Below are 15753 nucleotides of genomic sequence, written 5' to 3'. Positions count from 1 at the left end.
GCCTGCGTGCTGCTAGCATGTGGAATATTCCAGAAGGGTACAAGAGTTCCAAAACAACTGAAGAGGGCCACGTATCAAAGAACACTGTAGTTTGTATAACCAATGAAGTGTTGAGTATTAGAGTGACACGGAAGAATACTTGCACTTGGGATGGGCTTAGTTGCCACCTGATAGTAGAAACCCAATCACAACCCCCGTTAGTATGGAACATATACTTAGATGTCCCCTGTAAGCCTATCACATCCCCAAGTAGAAAAAAGGTAGCAGGCGCCCCTCTCTCAAAAGAACATGGCATGTTAACCTGTTCAGTGGTTATTAACCACTTTGAGAGTTTTCAGCCATCTGCTCTTTGCTCACTGTACCTTTCACAGATGGGAAATATCCATTTGCATATCCGTCTTTGTCCCGCCCACATGGGCAGTCCAGCACCGAAATGCTATGGCAATTCCTCTCTGAACAAGAGTACCTACAGCAACCCCATACACGTGTTCAGCCTTGTTGGGCCTCATCAGTGAGGTGAAGCTGCGCCTCTCTGAGCACAGTGAGCAGGGAGTCCACGTCTGGTTGCCCCCAGGTAACTTAGGGTGACCAACCCCAAGATCCTTTGAAAAATACAAAAAAGGTAGCAGGCACCCTGTCTCGAAAGAACACAGCATGATGCCTGTTCAGTGGTAATTAACCACTTTGAGAGTTTGCAGCCATCTGCTTTTTGCTCACTGTACCTTTCACAGATGGGAAATACCCATTTACATATCAGTCTTTGTCCCGCCCACATGTGCGGTCCCGCACCAAACTGCTATGGCAATTCCTCTCTGAACAAGAGTACCTACAGCAACCCCATACACGTGTTCAGCCTTGTTGGGCCTCATCAGTGAGGTGAAGCTGCGCCTCTCTGAGCACAGTGAGCAGGGAGTCCACGTCTGGTTGCCCCCAGGTAACTTAGGGTGACCAACCCCAAGATCCTTTGAAAAATACAAAAAATGTAGCAGGCGCCCCTCTCTCGAAAGAACACAGCATGATAACCTGTTTAATGGTTATTAACCACTTTGAGAGTTCGCAGCCATCTGCTTTTTGCTCACTATACCTTTCACAGGTGGGAAATAGCCATTTGCATATCAGTCTTTGTCCCGCCCACATGGGCAGTCCAGCACTGAAATGCTATGGCAAATCCCTTCTGAACAAGAGTACCAACAGCAACCCCATAAACGTGTTTCAGACTTGTTGGGCCTCATCAGTAAAGTGGAGCTGTGCCTCTCTGAGCACAGTGAGCAGGGAGTCCTCGTCTGGTTGCACCCGGGTAACTTAGGGTGACCAATCCAAAGTTCCTTCCAAAAATACAAAAAAGGTAGGAGGCACCCCTCTCTCGAAAGAACACAGCATGATACCTGTTCAGTGGTTATTAACCACTTTGAGAGTTCGCAGCCATCTGCTTTTTGCTCACTGTACCTTTCACAGGTGGGAAATAACCATTTGCATATGAGTCTTTGTCCTGCTAACATGGGCAGTCTAGCACTGAAATGCTATGGCAAATCCCTTCTGAACAAGAGTACCAACAGCAACCCCATAAACGTGTTTCAGACTTGTTGGGCCTCATCAGTGAGGTGGAGCTGTGCCTCTCTGAGCACAGTGAGCAGGGAGTCCACGTCTGGTTGCCCCCAGGTAACTTAGGGTGACCAACCCAAAGTTCCTTCCAAAAATACAAAAAACGTAGCAGGCACCCCTCTCTCGAAAGAACACAGCATGATACCTGTTCAGTGGTTATTAACCACTTTGAGAGTTCGCAGCCATCTGCTTTTTGCTCACGGTACCTTTCACAGGTGGGAAATAACCATTTGCATATGAGTCTTTGTCCTGCCCACATGGGCAGTCTAGCACTGAAATGCTATGTAAAATCCCTTCTGAACAAGAGTACCAACAGCAACCCCATAAACGTGTTTCAGACTTGTTGGGCCTCATCAGTGAGGTGGAGCTGTGCCTCTCTGAGCACAGTGAGCAGGGAGTCCACGTCTGGTTGCCCCAGGTAACTTAGGGTGACCAACCCCTAGTTCCTTCCAAAAATACAAAAAAGGTAGCAGGCGCCCCTCTCTCGAAAGAACACAGCATGATAACCTGTTCAGTGGTAATTTTTCACTTTGAGAGTTCGCAGCCATCTGCTTTTTGCTCACTGTATCTTTCACAGATGAGAAAAATCCATTTGCATATCAGTCTTTGTCCCGCCCACATATGCAGTCCCGCACCAAACTGCTATGGCAATTCCCTTCTGAACAAGAGTACCAACAGCAACCCCATACACGTGTTTCAGCCTTGTTGGGCCTCATCAGTGAGGTGGAGCTGTGGCTCTTTGAGCACAGTGAGCAGGGAGTCCATGTCTGGTTGCCACCAGGTAACTAAAGGTGACCAACCCAAAGTTCCTTCCAAAAATACAAAAAAGGTAGCAGGCACCCATTTCTTGAAAGAACAGAGCATGATAACCTGTTCAGTGGTTATTAACCACTTTGAGAGTTCGCAGCCACCTGCCTTTTGTTCACTGTACCTTTCACAGGTGGGAAATAACCATTTGCATATCAGTCTTTGTCCCGCCCACATGGGCCGTCCAGCATCGAAATGCTATGGCAATTCCCTTCTGAACAAGAGTACCAACAGCAACCCCATAAATGTGTTTCAGCCTTGTTGGGCCACATCAGTAAAGTGGAGCTGTGCCTCTCTGAGCACAGTGAGCAGGGAGTCCACGTCTGGTTGCCTCCGTGTAACTTAGGGTGACCAACCCCAAGTTCCTTTGAAAAATACAAAAAAGGTAGCAGGCGCCCCTCTCTCGAAAGAACACAGCATGATAATCTCTTTAATGGGTATTAACCACTTTGAGAGTTCGCAGCCATCTGCTTTTTGATCACTGTACCTTTCACAGGTGGGAAATATCCATTTGCATATCAGTCTTTGTCCCGCCCACATGGGCAGTTCAGCACTGAAATGCTATGGCAAATCCCTTCTGAACAAGAGTACCAACAGCGACCCCATAAACGTGTTTCAGACTTGTTGGGCCTCATCAGTAAAGTGGAGCTGTGCCTCTCTGAGCACAGTGAGCAGGGAGTCCACGTCTGGTTGCCCCAGGTAACTTAGGGTGACCAACCCCAAGTTCCTTCCAAAAATACAAAAAAGGTAGCAGGCGCCCCTCTCTCGAAAGAACACAGCATGATAACCTGTTCAGTGGTAATTAACCATTTTGAGAGTTCGCAGCCATCTGCTTTTTGCTCACTGTACCTTTCACAGATGGGAAAAATCCATTTGCATATCAGTCTTTGTCCCGCCCACATGTGCAGTCCCGCACCAAACTGCTATGGCAATTCCCTTCTGAACAAGAGTACCAACAGCAACCCCATACACGTGTTTCAGCCTTGTTGGGCCTCATCAGTGAGGTGGAGCTGTGCCTCTTTGAGCACAGTGAGCAGGGAGACCACATCTGGTTACCCCCAGGTAACTTAGAGTGACCAACCCAAAGTTCCTTCCAAAAATACAAAAAAGGTAGCAGGCTACCCTCTCTCGAAAGAACATGGCATGATACCTGTTCAGTGGTTATTAACCACTTTGAGAGTTCGCAGCCATCTGCTTTTTGCTCACTGTACCTTTCACAGATGGAAAATAACAATTTGCATATCAGTCTTTGTCCTGCCCACATATGCAGTCCAGCACCAAACTGCTATGGCAATTCCCTTCTGAAGAAGGGGACCAACAGCAACCCATACACGTGTTTCAGCCTTGTTGGGCCTCATCAGTGAGGTGGAGATGTGCCTCTTTGAGCACAGTGAGCAGGGAGTCCACGTCTGGTTGCCCCCAAGTAACTTAGGGTGACCAACCCCAAGTTCCTTTGAAAAATACAAAAAAGGTAGCAGACGCCCCTCTCTCGAAAGAACACGGCATGATACCTGCTCAGTGGTTATTAACCACTTTGAGAGTTCACAGCCATCTGCTTTTTGCTCACTGTACCTTTCACAGATGGGAAATATCCATTTGCATATCAGTCTTTGTCCCGCCCACATGTGCAGTCCAGCACCAAACTGCTATGGCAATTCCCTTCTGAAGAAGAGGACCAACAGCAACCCATACACGTGCTTCAGCCTTGTTGGGCCTCATCAGTGAAGTGGAGCTGTGCCTCTTTGAGCACAGTGAGCAGGGAGTCCACGTCTGGTTGCCCCCAGGTAACTTAGGGTGACCAACCCAAAGTTCCTTCCAAAAATACAAAAAAGGTAGCAGGCACCCATCTCTTGAAAGAATACAGCATGATAACCTGTTCAGTGGTTATTAACCACTTCGAGAGTTCGCAGCCATCTGCTTTTTGCTCACTGTACCTTTCACAGGTGGGAAATATCCATTTGCATATCAGTCTTTGTCCCGCCCACAGCGGCAGTCCAGCACTGAAATGCTATGGCAAATCCCTTCTGAACAAGGGTACCAACAGCAACCCCATAAACATGTTTCAGACTTGTTGGGCCTCATCAGTGAGTTGGAGCTGTGCCTCTCTGAGCACAGTGAGCAGGGAGTCCATGTCTGGTTGCCCCCAGGTAACTTAGGGTGACCAACCCAAAGTTCCTTCCAAAAATACAAAAAAGGTAGCAGGCACCCCTCTCTCGAAAGAACACGGCATGATAACCTGTTCAGTGGTTATTAACCACTTTGAGAATTCGCAGCCATCTGCATTTTTGCTCACTGTACCTTTCTCAGATGGCAAATATCCATTTTTATATCAGTCTTTGTCCCACCCCAAGTAGGTTTTTATAGCTTGCCACGTAGTGTGACATCACTTATGACAAATCTTTACTATAGGAATAGAGAACAACAAAATACATCAATACGTGATGAAAATAAACAGCGTGATAGGAGAAAAGAAAGATAAACAGAAAGAGATAGAGGAAAAGGCAGAAAGACAGAAGGGAACAAAGGATGCAGCTAAGGGCATGACAGCAGTACAGAATGAATGGATGGGAGGACAAATATTGCTCAAACTAGATGATAAGGACATTGATGGAGTATGGGTTAGAGAGAAAAGGGATGAGCAAGAAAAAAGAGAGAAAGAGAAAGAGAAAGAAGAAGAGTGAATGTACAAAGAAGAAAGGGACAAAGAATGTAAGCGAAGGGAGGAACAGAAAAGTTGTGTGATAAGAAAAGAGGAGAGATTGGAAGAGGAGAAGCAAAAAGTGTAGAAGCCCAAAGACAGGAAGTACATAGGTTGCACTGAAGGCGAGAGACGATGAGGGAAGGGGGATGGAGAACAGTGATAACCCTCGATGAAGGATACAGATTGACCGATTTGACGGACAAGGCATTATTTAGGGATGACTATTCAAATGAAGAGCTGGTATTTTTCATAAATCTTAGTTATTGGATTAAAGTAGAGAATCTAGAAAAACAGCAAAGAATGGCATTGGAAAAAAGAGACCGCCATTTTTTCAGGAAGACTTGGGAAAAGTGCCAAGTATCTTATGGAGTACAAGTCCATGTGACGCAGGTCTATTAAAAGGAGTGGGAGCAATACAAATTAAGCACAAACCAGGAGCAATTATGCCGGGTGCAAAAAAGTATTGCATGTCTAGAGAAGCGGATAAAGGTATATTTGAAACCATATCTGCTTAAATGAAGTAAGCCATTTTGGTACCCTCTAATTCTCTGTGTAACACATCTGTGTACCCTATCAATAAATCCACGTGGGGATCGTGGAGATTTATTCCGGATTTAAGACACCTAAACAATATAGTTGAAATAGAATTTCCTTTAGTTCGGAACCCTATGACAATATTGTGCAATATCTCATCAAAAGCAAGGTATTTCACTGTTGTAGATTTAAGAAATGCATTTTTCTCAATTCCCCTTCATGAAGACTGACAAGATCTAACTTCCTTTTCATATAGAACGATTACACTGAAACATACTTGTTTGCCTCAGGGGTACTGTGAGTCCAATTCCAGAATACTTCAGATGGACTCGGGTAATGTTCAACTTGAAAGTACCATAATTGAATTTGTTGACAACATTTTAGTGCATAGTGAGACAGAAGAAAGATGCAGGTAAGACTCTGTCAAGCTTATGACTATATGGGCAGAGAAAGGGTACAAAATGGATAAGGAGAAGTAACAATATTGCCAAGAAGAAGTACTGTATATGGGACAGTTAATTTAACACGAACGGAGGAAAGTGACACCTGAAAGGGCAGGGGCCATTATGAGGGCTGAACAGCCAAAAACAGTGAGACAAATGCAACCATTTCTAGGCCTATGCAACTACTGCAGGGCCTGTGTCGTCGATTACAGTACATATATTCAACCACTTTTAAAAGAGCACAGATGGCTAAAAATAAACTAATATGGACAGGAGAGATGACTGAAGGATTTCAGCAATTAAAAACGGCGATCAGCACAGCCCCTGCATTAGGGATGCCAAATTATAGTGAAGAATTTTTGTTATTCTCTCATTCAAATGGAGAAGTCATGACGGCAGTGCTCACACAGAAAATGACATTAGGACATGATCATAAACCATCAGTTTATTACAGTGAGATCATAGAGCCAGTCATGAAATGACATTATGCTTGTGAGCAATCTTTAGCAGCAGCTGCCTTTGCAATTTAAAAGGCCACAAGTGTGACCATGGGGTGTTGAGTAACGTTGTTTGTAGAACATGCATTATTAGCAATTTTGGAAAAACCTAAAAATACATTGACCAAACAAAGAGCATCAGGATATGAGGTAATTATCTCAAACCCTGCAATCAAATTTGTCAGGTGTATCATAGTGAATCCAGCAATGTTTATAGCTGAACCAGTGAAAGATGATTATATGCATGATTGTACAATGTATACTGAATATTATGATGATATTCCCCAAGTTAGAGAGAATTCACTAGGGAAGGGGAAGTTGTTTTTATTGACGGGTCATCGAGAATTGACCAAAAGAGTGGGGTGAGACATACTGGATCGGCAGTGATAAAACTAAACCAAAAGGGTACATTTGAGGTAATGATTATTAGAAGATTGTCCCCAAATTATTCAGCAGAGGCTGCAGAATTAGCAGCGCTTTTTGATGCGTTGCAGTGCTTTGAGGATGAGAAAGTGACAGTGTACTCTGACTCGCCTATGTGACAACAAATGTACATGCAGGCTTGTCATGCTGTAAAAAGGGTTTTCCTCCATGCAGACGGCACTCCAGTGCAACATGCAGGATTATTAGAAAAGCTTTTTTTTTTTTAACTTCTTTTTATTGGTTTTACAACATAAAAGGAATGGGAGAGAACAAACAAAACAGAAACAAAAGTCCCCCTCCCATTTTCCTTTCCCCCTTCCTCCCCCCCTCCCTCTCCCCAAAGGCTGCCGCAGTATGTTCGTGGTCCGTTGCCGCCTCGGGGCCGGCGCCGGCCGTTGTCAAGTTCGTAGTGGAGGGGCCAGTCTCCCGGTGGCCTCCCTCCTTTCCCTGGGAATTTCCCTTGGTCTTGTCTTTGCATGTGTTTGCTGGTCTTTCCCAGTTGGAGTTGCACTGTTCAGAGTCCGCGCTGGTCACGACCTCGTCTCTTTCTTCCCGTTAGTTCTCTTCTTCTGAATTATGTAGTGCCTCCCGACGTGGGCGGTTCAATTTCATCGTTTCCTGAGTCACCTGGATCGGTAATGTCAGTCGTATCGTCCTCGCCTCCGCTGCCAAACAGGTCTTGCACCAGGGAGTTCCATGCTTGTAGTCTGGCTCCACTGTCGCTCTCTCCCCCTTGTGTAGCTCTCGCCCAGACTGCCGTCTCTGCTATTGCCCATTTTTGTAGGTCGGCCCACCATCCTTCCTTCGAGGGGCCTTCGCTCTTGTTCCATGCCATCGCTATGCGGCGTTTCGCTAGTATTGTCATTAAATCCTTCATTTTTGCCACGTGTGTCATCTGCCGGTGCCCCCTTGGGAACAGGCCCAATAGGTATGTTGCTGGCGTTCTTGCTGGCATCTGTATGTCTGCTGTCAACGCCTTTTCTCTCACCGTGTTCCAGAAGTCTGCTATTTGCGGGCACGACCAGAACATGTGCACCATGTCGGCCTGTTCGTCTCCGCACCGCGGGCAGCTCCGGGTTTGTCCTTCTCCCATCTTTGACATTCTCTTGGGGGTTAGATATGCTCTATGCACTATGTATATCTGCAGTTGTCTGAACCTGGCGTTTCTGGACACCTTTTTTGTGTACATGAGGACTTTGTTCCATTCCTCGTCTTCGAAGGGTTGTTGCAGTTCCTCTTCCCACTTCATCCGTGCTGTTAGTGTTTTTTTGTTGGTGTGTCCCAGTATTTGCTCATAGAGTCTGGACACCGTATGACCTCCTTCGGATATATCGTACTATGCCTCTAGTTCCCCTTCGGTGTCCTCAGGCTCTGGCATAGTGCTCCACCTCTTCTTTATTGTCTGAACTAGGCTATTGTGTAGGATGAATTGGCCCCTGTGTACATCTTGTTCGTCCAGGATTATTAGAAAAGCTTATTGAAGCGCTGAGTTTTCCACAGACCATAGCGATTGTGAAATGTGCAGCCCATTTAAAGAGAACAGATCTCTCGCAGAAACAAAGCCACAGATTTAGAGGCCAAAAAAGCAGCCTATCATCCAACTATATTTGATAGTGAAGTAAAAAATATGAGCAGCCAACAGGGCGATGCATGCTAGTTAAGGAAGGATTCAACATGAAGTCCATTGTACAGTTAATTGAAATACAAGGATGAGTATCACCGGAAGAAAAAGAGTTATGGAAAAAACTAGGATGTTCTCTGTCCACTACTGAGGCAATTTGGAGACAGGATAGCACTGGAAAGCCAGTTATACCTCTAGCATTATTGAGGGTAGCATTGGAGCAGCTACACTACCCAGTGCATGTGACTCGAGAGGGTCTAGCTGCTACTATTGCAGAAGAATGGTTCATGCCGAACCTATGTGAACATGTGGCACAGTTTATTATAAACTGTGTTTTGTGCCAGAAATGTACGGCAGGACACACTCTGCGAACAGTGAGAGGAGTAATTTCCAGACCAAATGGACCATTCCAGCACCTGTACATAGATTATATAGATATGCTGCAGACTTGCAATGGATATAGGTATATGTTAGTTGTAGTATGTCCCTTTTCGAGATGGATCGAGGTGGGTCCATGCACACACCCTGATGCCGCGTGTGCCAGCAAGTTCCTTGTATGCAAAGTATTTCCAAGATGGGGTGTGTGCGAAGTTTTGCGATCTGACAATGGTCCACACTTCGTAAATGAGCTATTCAAAAATATAGTTCTGCTATTAGGTATTCGACACAAGTTTGCTTCAGCTTACCATCCACAAACAAACTGTTTTTTTGAAAAATTAAGTGGTCTTTTGAAAGAAAAGATAGCAAACTAAAAGCCACTTTTAAGAAGAGATGGCTACCTTGCCTACCTCTTGCGCTATATACACTGTTGAATCACCCAGGCTCAGATCATCATCTGACACCCACTGAGTTGGTGACTGGTGCAGCATGAGAATGCCTCTCACTCCCCCAACAAAGGCAAATACAGATGCCCACAGTGTAGGCAATGAAATGCATGATTATTTGAAAACAATGACTGAAAGCGTTTCTTTCATGTCCCAACAGCTCCAGAATCGATGGGAGGGGTCAAGTGGAAATAAGAAAGACAATCAACCCATTGATTTGGAAGAAACGCTCAAGCCACTCGGCATTCTGATTCTAACTGTTATCCTTACTGCATTGGCATTTACACACATTATAAGTAGTGAAGAGCCAGAAAACAAAACATCTCCCACTCTCCCCATTATCCATTATCCCCATTTTGCCTACTGATTTCCGATAACAAAAAAACGTTTTCTCGAATAACGAGAGATGCTGAGGAAGACAATGAAAGTATAGATAAATCGGCTCAGCTGCCCGATAATTCATGGTACCAGCACATGAAAGAGGTGGGAGAGAGAACATCGGAAGAGAGTTGTTATGTGTGCTCATTAATACCGTATTCCATGAATGCGGCAAGAACGTTTATTGCAAGAGAAATGTCCCCCCACAATGTAGAATGCCTCAGTCACCTAGCAGCATGCACCACAAGAGGACAATTTAAAGGAAAATTGGCAATTTTAATATGGCGATCAAGACAGACTTTTCCATACGAAGATACATATGTGAAGATAAAGAGAATGGAGACTGGACTAGGGTGGACAAAAAAAAAACGTATGTATGAGAAAAGATACAAACTGTCGAAAGATACAAACTGCTGAAATGAAAAGAAAGAATTTCTCAGACATGACTGAACAATCAGGTGAGCCAGGATGCTGGGAGAGAACACAGCTGTTGGTGTATGGGCGTGTAGCAACTTGTAATGGATGGGAAGATGGATTAATATCATGCCCTGCACATCTATGGAAGAAAGGTACAGTCCACAAAGTGCAAAAGGTAAATGATGAATTCCTGGAATCATGAGTCAAGTATGCAAAACTATTAACCAAAGGTTGACAACGAAGTAGGACCAATGCATATATTACAATTGAAGAACGCAACAACCTGCTTCAACAATAATGGCAAGGTAGGTAATTGGAAGGAACAAAGGCTGCAGAGAAATAATTGAAGTACCAGGAATGGATGAAGGAACTGCAGTTCTTATGGATCGATATTGGGCCTGCGGATCCATAGATTACATGCAGTTGCCTAAAGATTGGGAAGGAGCGTGCTCCGTTGTAGATGTGAACACCCCAACGCTAGTGATTACCCAAAGGGACCTCCATATCGAGGAGTTCCAAAACATTAATGAATATAACAGAAGGAAGAGATAATTTCATCTTCGCCGACTAAATCACTGAATTTAATAAAGGCTCATGAAGACATTCCTGATGAACACAAGATATTCAGCAAAACCACCATGATAATGACATCTATATTTATACCAAGACTTCAAGCTGCCAAGTGGTTGCAGATCACTAGGTGTGAATTGCTGCAGACGATTAATGCAACGATAAAAGGATTCAATGCAATAAAAGAAGAATTAAGAGCTATCAGGATGATGAACACTCGAGAACAGGTATGTTCAGGATCTGATAACAGCAATGGAAGGAGGCATTTTGCCAAGGTTGGGCATTCTTGCTGTACATTTGTAGCATCTCATGATGGAGAAAATGGAATCCTGCCAGAAGCAATAACGATATAAACAGCCCTGCATACAAAAATGGAAGACAAAGCTAATGAGATGGCAGGGGACGATTGGTTCTCATCCCTGTTTTCATGCATTCCATCTTGGTTGGGGCATGCTTTCAATACTAGTGTTGGTGTTGCTAGGATTCTGTCTCTTAAGGATCATCTTGGGAAAATGGCAGAATACAGTCAAACAAGCTATTTGGATGAAGACAATGATTGATGTTAATAGTGACACTTTAGAGAAAACACAGACTGAAGAAAGTACTTGAGATAACATCAAGAAGAGTTCTCTTGCACTTGTAGGAACAAGGTTCTACTATCCCCAAGATCGGAAGAGATTTGTGGGATGATGGAAATTCTGTTCACCAGCAGGGGATTTTTGCTACATGACCTGGAGTGTGGATGAACACATAAAGAATGTGAGTTACCTTAGGGGGGTGCTGAGAATATGGGTTCCAAAGAAAAGAAAATATGATGAGATGGTGGAAGAAGGTGAAGCTGTCATGAACTTCAGATCACGCCCCTTTTGGACCTCCTGGTCCTTGTCTCAACGGGGCTTGCATTCCGTATTACTTCCAACATGGCCATCCAGAGCTGAAGCCCTTGCTCACTCCATGCGCTGAACGCGGCGTGATCTATTTATAGACCATGCCTTCCGCGACTCTGCGCGTCTCAATGCTATTGCAGAGTAGCCTCAGACGTGTATTCATAGCTCGCGGTATTGTTTCCTTTGTCCCAGTGCTATTACCCGCTCCTGACCCTTTCCCCCTTCCTGATCCCGAGCATTACTAGCTTTTCCCAGACTCCCGGATTCCTAGCCTCCGCCCTTCCGGAACTAAACGCAACCTGGAACCAGACGAGACTCGAGCAGCGCTGTTCAAGACCAGGTGAGAAGGGGGGAACTCCTTGACAGAAGCAGGAATTGTGGAAGAGGAAAAGAAGAGCATGTTTGAATTTTCGACCAGAGGGGGGAATGTAGAGGAGCAGGTGGATGCCTCTTCTCTAGTCCCCGCCCCTACACCACCGTCCTATTGGAGTAGCAGATTGGGAATTCATGCACGAGTTTAGGTGACATGTCCGTACCGGGTTGATTGTACGAAAGACAAGATGCACTCAGACAGCCACTCAGAAGACACCCTCATGTTGAGGCAATGGAAGTAAGTTACCAAGAAGGACGTCCATTGCCGAAGTACCAGGATGCGTCTATGGGAATCATGGATGAACTCTGAACAAAAGTCTGACAACAGAAATATGATGTCATAAAGAAGATATATAAACCTAAGGTGAAACGATATGAAAATACTTACGATTGACAAAGTAACAGAAGCACTAAGAGAAACATGAACCAAAAAATGAAGTTATCATGAGAATAAGAAGATGAAGTAACTTGCTGACCAACAACTGTAAATATGCTGCAATGCAAGGTAGAAAAAGCATATAGAAGCTTGCTAAGAAGAGGTATATATAAAACGTTTAGGACGGCCATTGGAAGAAAATGGACCATGGCACATGTTAATGAATCAACCCAGCTACCTCAAAATACAAAGCTAGGATTGCAGATTGGAGAATTAATAAAGAAGCTGGTTTTGTGTGCAGACAAAGGGAGAATGTTGGCCTGAAGTCATATTTCTGTTAAGGAGGGCAAGGACATTTGCTGATGCCGATATTGGACAACCACAAAGGCAAAAGCCTATGTGAGGTGGAGTGAGCAAGTTGCTAAAGGCCAGAGAGGGTAATGGCACCCTGTTTAATTAAATCAAATAGTAGTAATGGAGAGGCTGAAATGGACAAAATCGTGGTCTCCTAGCTCTTAATGAAGAACGCGAAACAAAGACTATTCATTAGAGCTTTGAGTTAAGATGCTGGTGTGCTCACAATCACTCGAATGTCCCAGAACAGTGAGCAGGCTATGAGGTCAACTACAAACAACAGACCTTGGCTAAGGATCAGGTCGATGACATATGATGGAATAATTGGAAAACTAGAGAACAAGTTGACGCAGCTTGAACACCTGGGTTTTGTTCTGTTCATATTCTGCTAAAACGAGCCAAAAGTCCAAGGTTGGACAGGGTTGCCAACCAATCATAAAGGCCTGCCACACACTTTCATATACAATGTTGCAGTTATTAGCCTACTGCCATATTCGCTGCTATAATCAGTATGTGATGTACGTAGAAGTAGATCAGGGCGTGCCCTACAGACAAGGGGCAGCCAATGAGATATTAACACTTATATAATTCTATAAGTAGACATGTTCCCCTAATCTAATCCCTCCCGACGTTAGGTTTTTATGAAATGCCACATAGGATGACGTAATGAATGATGTATGTAAAAGTATATAAACTCTGTTCTAGCAAATGTAGGTGTGAATATATATCGAGCATCTACTTGATATCTCTATTTCTCCCTGCTTTCTTTCATTGAGCTAAAGCAGTATTTTACCATCTTCCTTTAGTCCGTCCAATTATTTGGTCTGTGATAATCACTGGTAATTCCATTTAGCACAAACAAGACGCTTCAAGGTGCTCGAGCACACTCCAGAAAAAATGAAAATAATTCCCTTATAGGTAATTCTTGCACAAAGCCAATTTGCGATAACCTTTCATGAAAACATCACCATACACCGCATTCAGAATAAAAACATGAGGGACACATTGGGAATGAGATGTGGCCATATAGCGCTAGAATAAAACTTTATCTGTAATTGCTTTGTCTGTAAATGAAAGTAAGAGTTAATATCACAATAAAATAATCTGAGTTTATTTGCTATAGCTTTCAAGAAGTGTCAGAGTTTTGAAACATTTTCATGGAAGTTGTGCAATAAATACTGTACAATAAAAGAATCAGGCTACAACTTCTTGCTTCCTGGGCTGCTCTGTGAACTGCACATCCTTTGACGGAGGTGCATCTTCCGGAACAGCGTAAGTGTTTCCTGTTTCCTCCTTGGAACTAGACCGCTGACCCTTATCATAAAATGAGCTGTACTGCCGATGACCAGAGGAGTCCATTCCTTCAAAAACATACCCTTCAGGGTCCTTAAAGCGAGCGGGGCACAGAACAATCTGCTTGGGTGTGTATGTGGTGCAGTACATGCTTTCTGCATCCATGGGCTCAGAATGCCTGGCCGATGTTCCAACTGGTTTACAGGAGAGCGTATGTGCAGGGGGATGGGGAACGTAATTAATTCTAGAAGTCGTCATGCACTCAAGCGGCTCATCTGAGAGATGTAGCATCTGATCCGGCTTTACCGGAGGCACTCTGGTGTAACTCCATTGCCTGTAGTCGTCCTTCATGACCGAACGGCCTTCAAAAGGCACGTCGTCTCTTCCACCATGGTGCACAGGACGGAATGACTTAGGGATTTGGATCCTGTGCTCCGTGTAGGCACATTGATTAGTTGTGACCATATCCATTTTCAACACAGGGGGGATGTAGGTTGGATATTTTTTGTGGAAGCGGCACTGTATTGGCATCTTTGTGTAGGCGTCTTGACACTCCGTTGAGGGACAAAATGGGATATCATATTTCTTGCGGGTATTTTCTGGCTTTGTGGATTTAGCTGGATCTCCAGGCTGCCCTCTAAAATCGCGCTGGTTGATGGTCAGCCCATCAAAAGGATGTAAGCAGGGCCTCCACACATCCGCTATGTGGAATTTAGGTTTCTGTACCTGGTGGGATATATATGCATCTTTATAGTTTGATACATTGTCAAAAGGGGTTGTGGAAATTCGGGGAGTATTGTCAGGCCTGCAGCTCTTTGTGTAAGCTGGTCCCTTGAACTCGCAGGCATCCCCAAAAGTGGTGCTGGTAGCAAATGCTTCCCCGGGTGGGCGGTACGTATTGTCTGGCTTCATTGAGTCACGTTTTGGTTCATTCCATGGTTTGTAATCATCTGTAAAGAACAAGAACAAATTACATGACCAAATATATTTATCATTTGATAGTCAAAATGCTTCAGAAGCGTGATATTTCATATTTTCGAAACAAGGAAATTCTGACTACATGACAGCCTCAATTCTAATTCAAATTATCACAAGACGTGCAAAACAGACATTTAACTCCCCTGAGAAAGTTGCAGACAGAGAAAAACAGAAAACCACTTTGTCAAAATGTTTAATATACATCCATTTAGAGAGAAATAAAAAAGGGAGTTTGAGACCCACATGGCCTTCGGTTTCATGACTAATCTGAGATCAAACATAGATGTTTTTAGCAGGTAAAGAGCACCCGCCACACTCGACTGCCACAGGCGCTGTACGAGCTGTGTTTGTGCCTGTCTCTCTCAAGGGTATAATATATAGGGCTTCTGAAAGGCCTGTCCTGCAACTGCTCTGGGCAAACCAGGCCTCTTCAATGCCCGCCACACATCATCAATGGTACGGCCTTGCCTAATCTCTGTCCATTTGTGTCCACAGCCCCCACACCCCTGGATATTCCAGGGGTACAGGTTTGTGAAAGTGAGGGTGGTGGGGCGGGGGGCTTCCCCTGACTGTTTTCTGACTGTCGCTGATACATTTCAATGAGCACTTGGTACATGTGCCTGATCTGAATCCGAACTACCCTTCGGCGGGGCTCACACTTTGCTCATCCTGAGGC

The 15753-nt window shown here is 44.5% G+C and overlaps 1 protein-coding gene across 2 annotated transcripts in view; it reads right to left on the bottom strand.

The window, feature by feature from the left end:
* Positions 1-13819: 13819 nt before the first annotated feature.
* SAXO1 (stabilizer of axonemal microtubules 1) overlaps positions 13820-15753 on the bottom strand; it is a 704683-nt gene continuing 702749 nt past the window's right edge. The window contains exon 4 of one of the 2 annotated variants that reach the window (XM_069625971.1): positions 13820-15049. In XM_069625971.1, coding sequence (XP_069482072.1) covers positions 14001-15049 — 1049 coding nt within the window. In that variant the 3' untranslated portion in view covers positions 13820-14000. The remainder of the gene's footprint in view (positions 15050-15753) is intronic. The other variant, XM_069625972.1, reaches the window with a different exon arrangement.

Source organism: Ambystoma mexicanum, chromosome 6p (genome assembly GCF_040938575.1).
Source record: "Ambystoma mexicanum isolate Mex_15411 chromosome 6p, UKY_AmexF1_1, whole genome shotgun sequence".
Lineage (NCBI taxonomy): Eukaryota > Metazoa > Chordata > Amphibia > Caudata > Ambystomatidae > Ambystoma > Ambystoma mexicanum.
The sequence above is the reverse complement of the archived record's forward strand: the minus strand, read 5'-3'. Positions and strand labels throughout refer to the sequence as shown.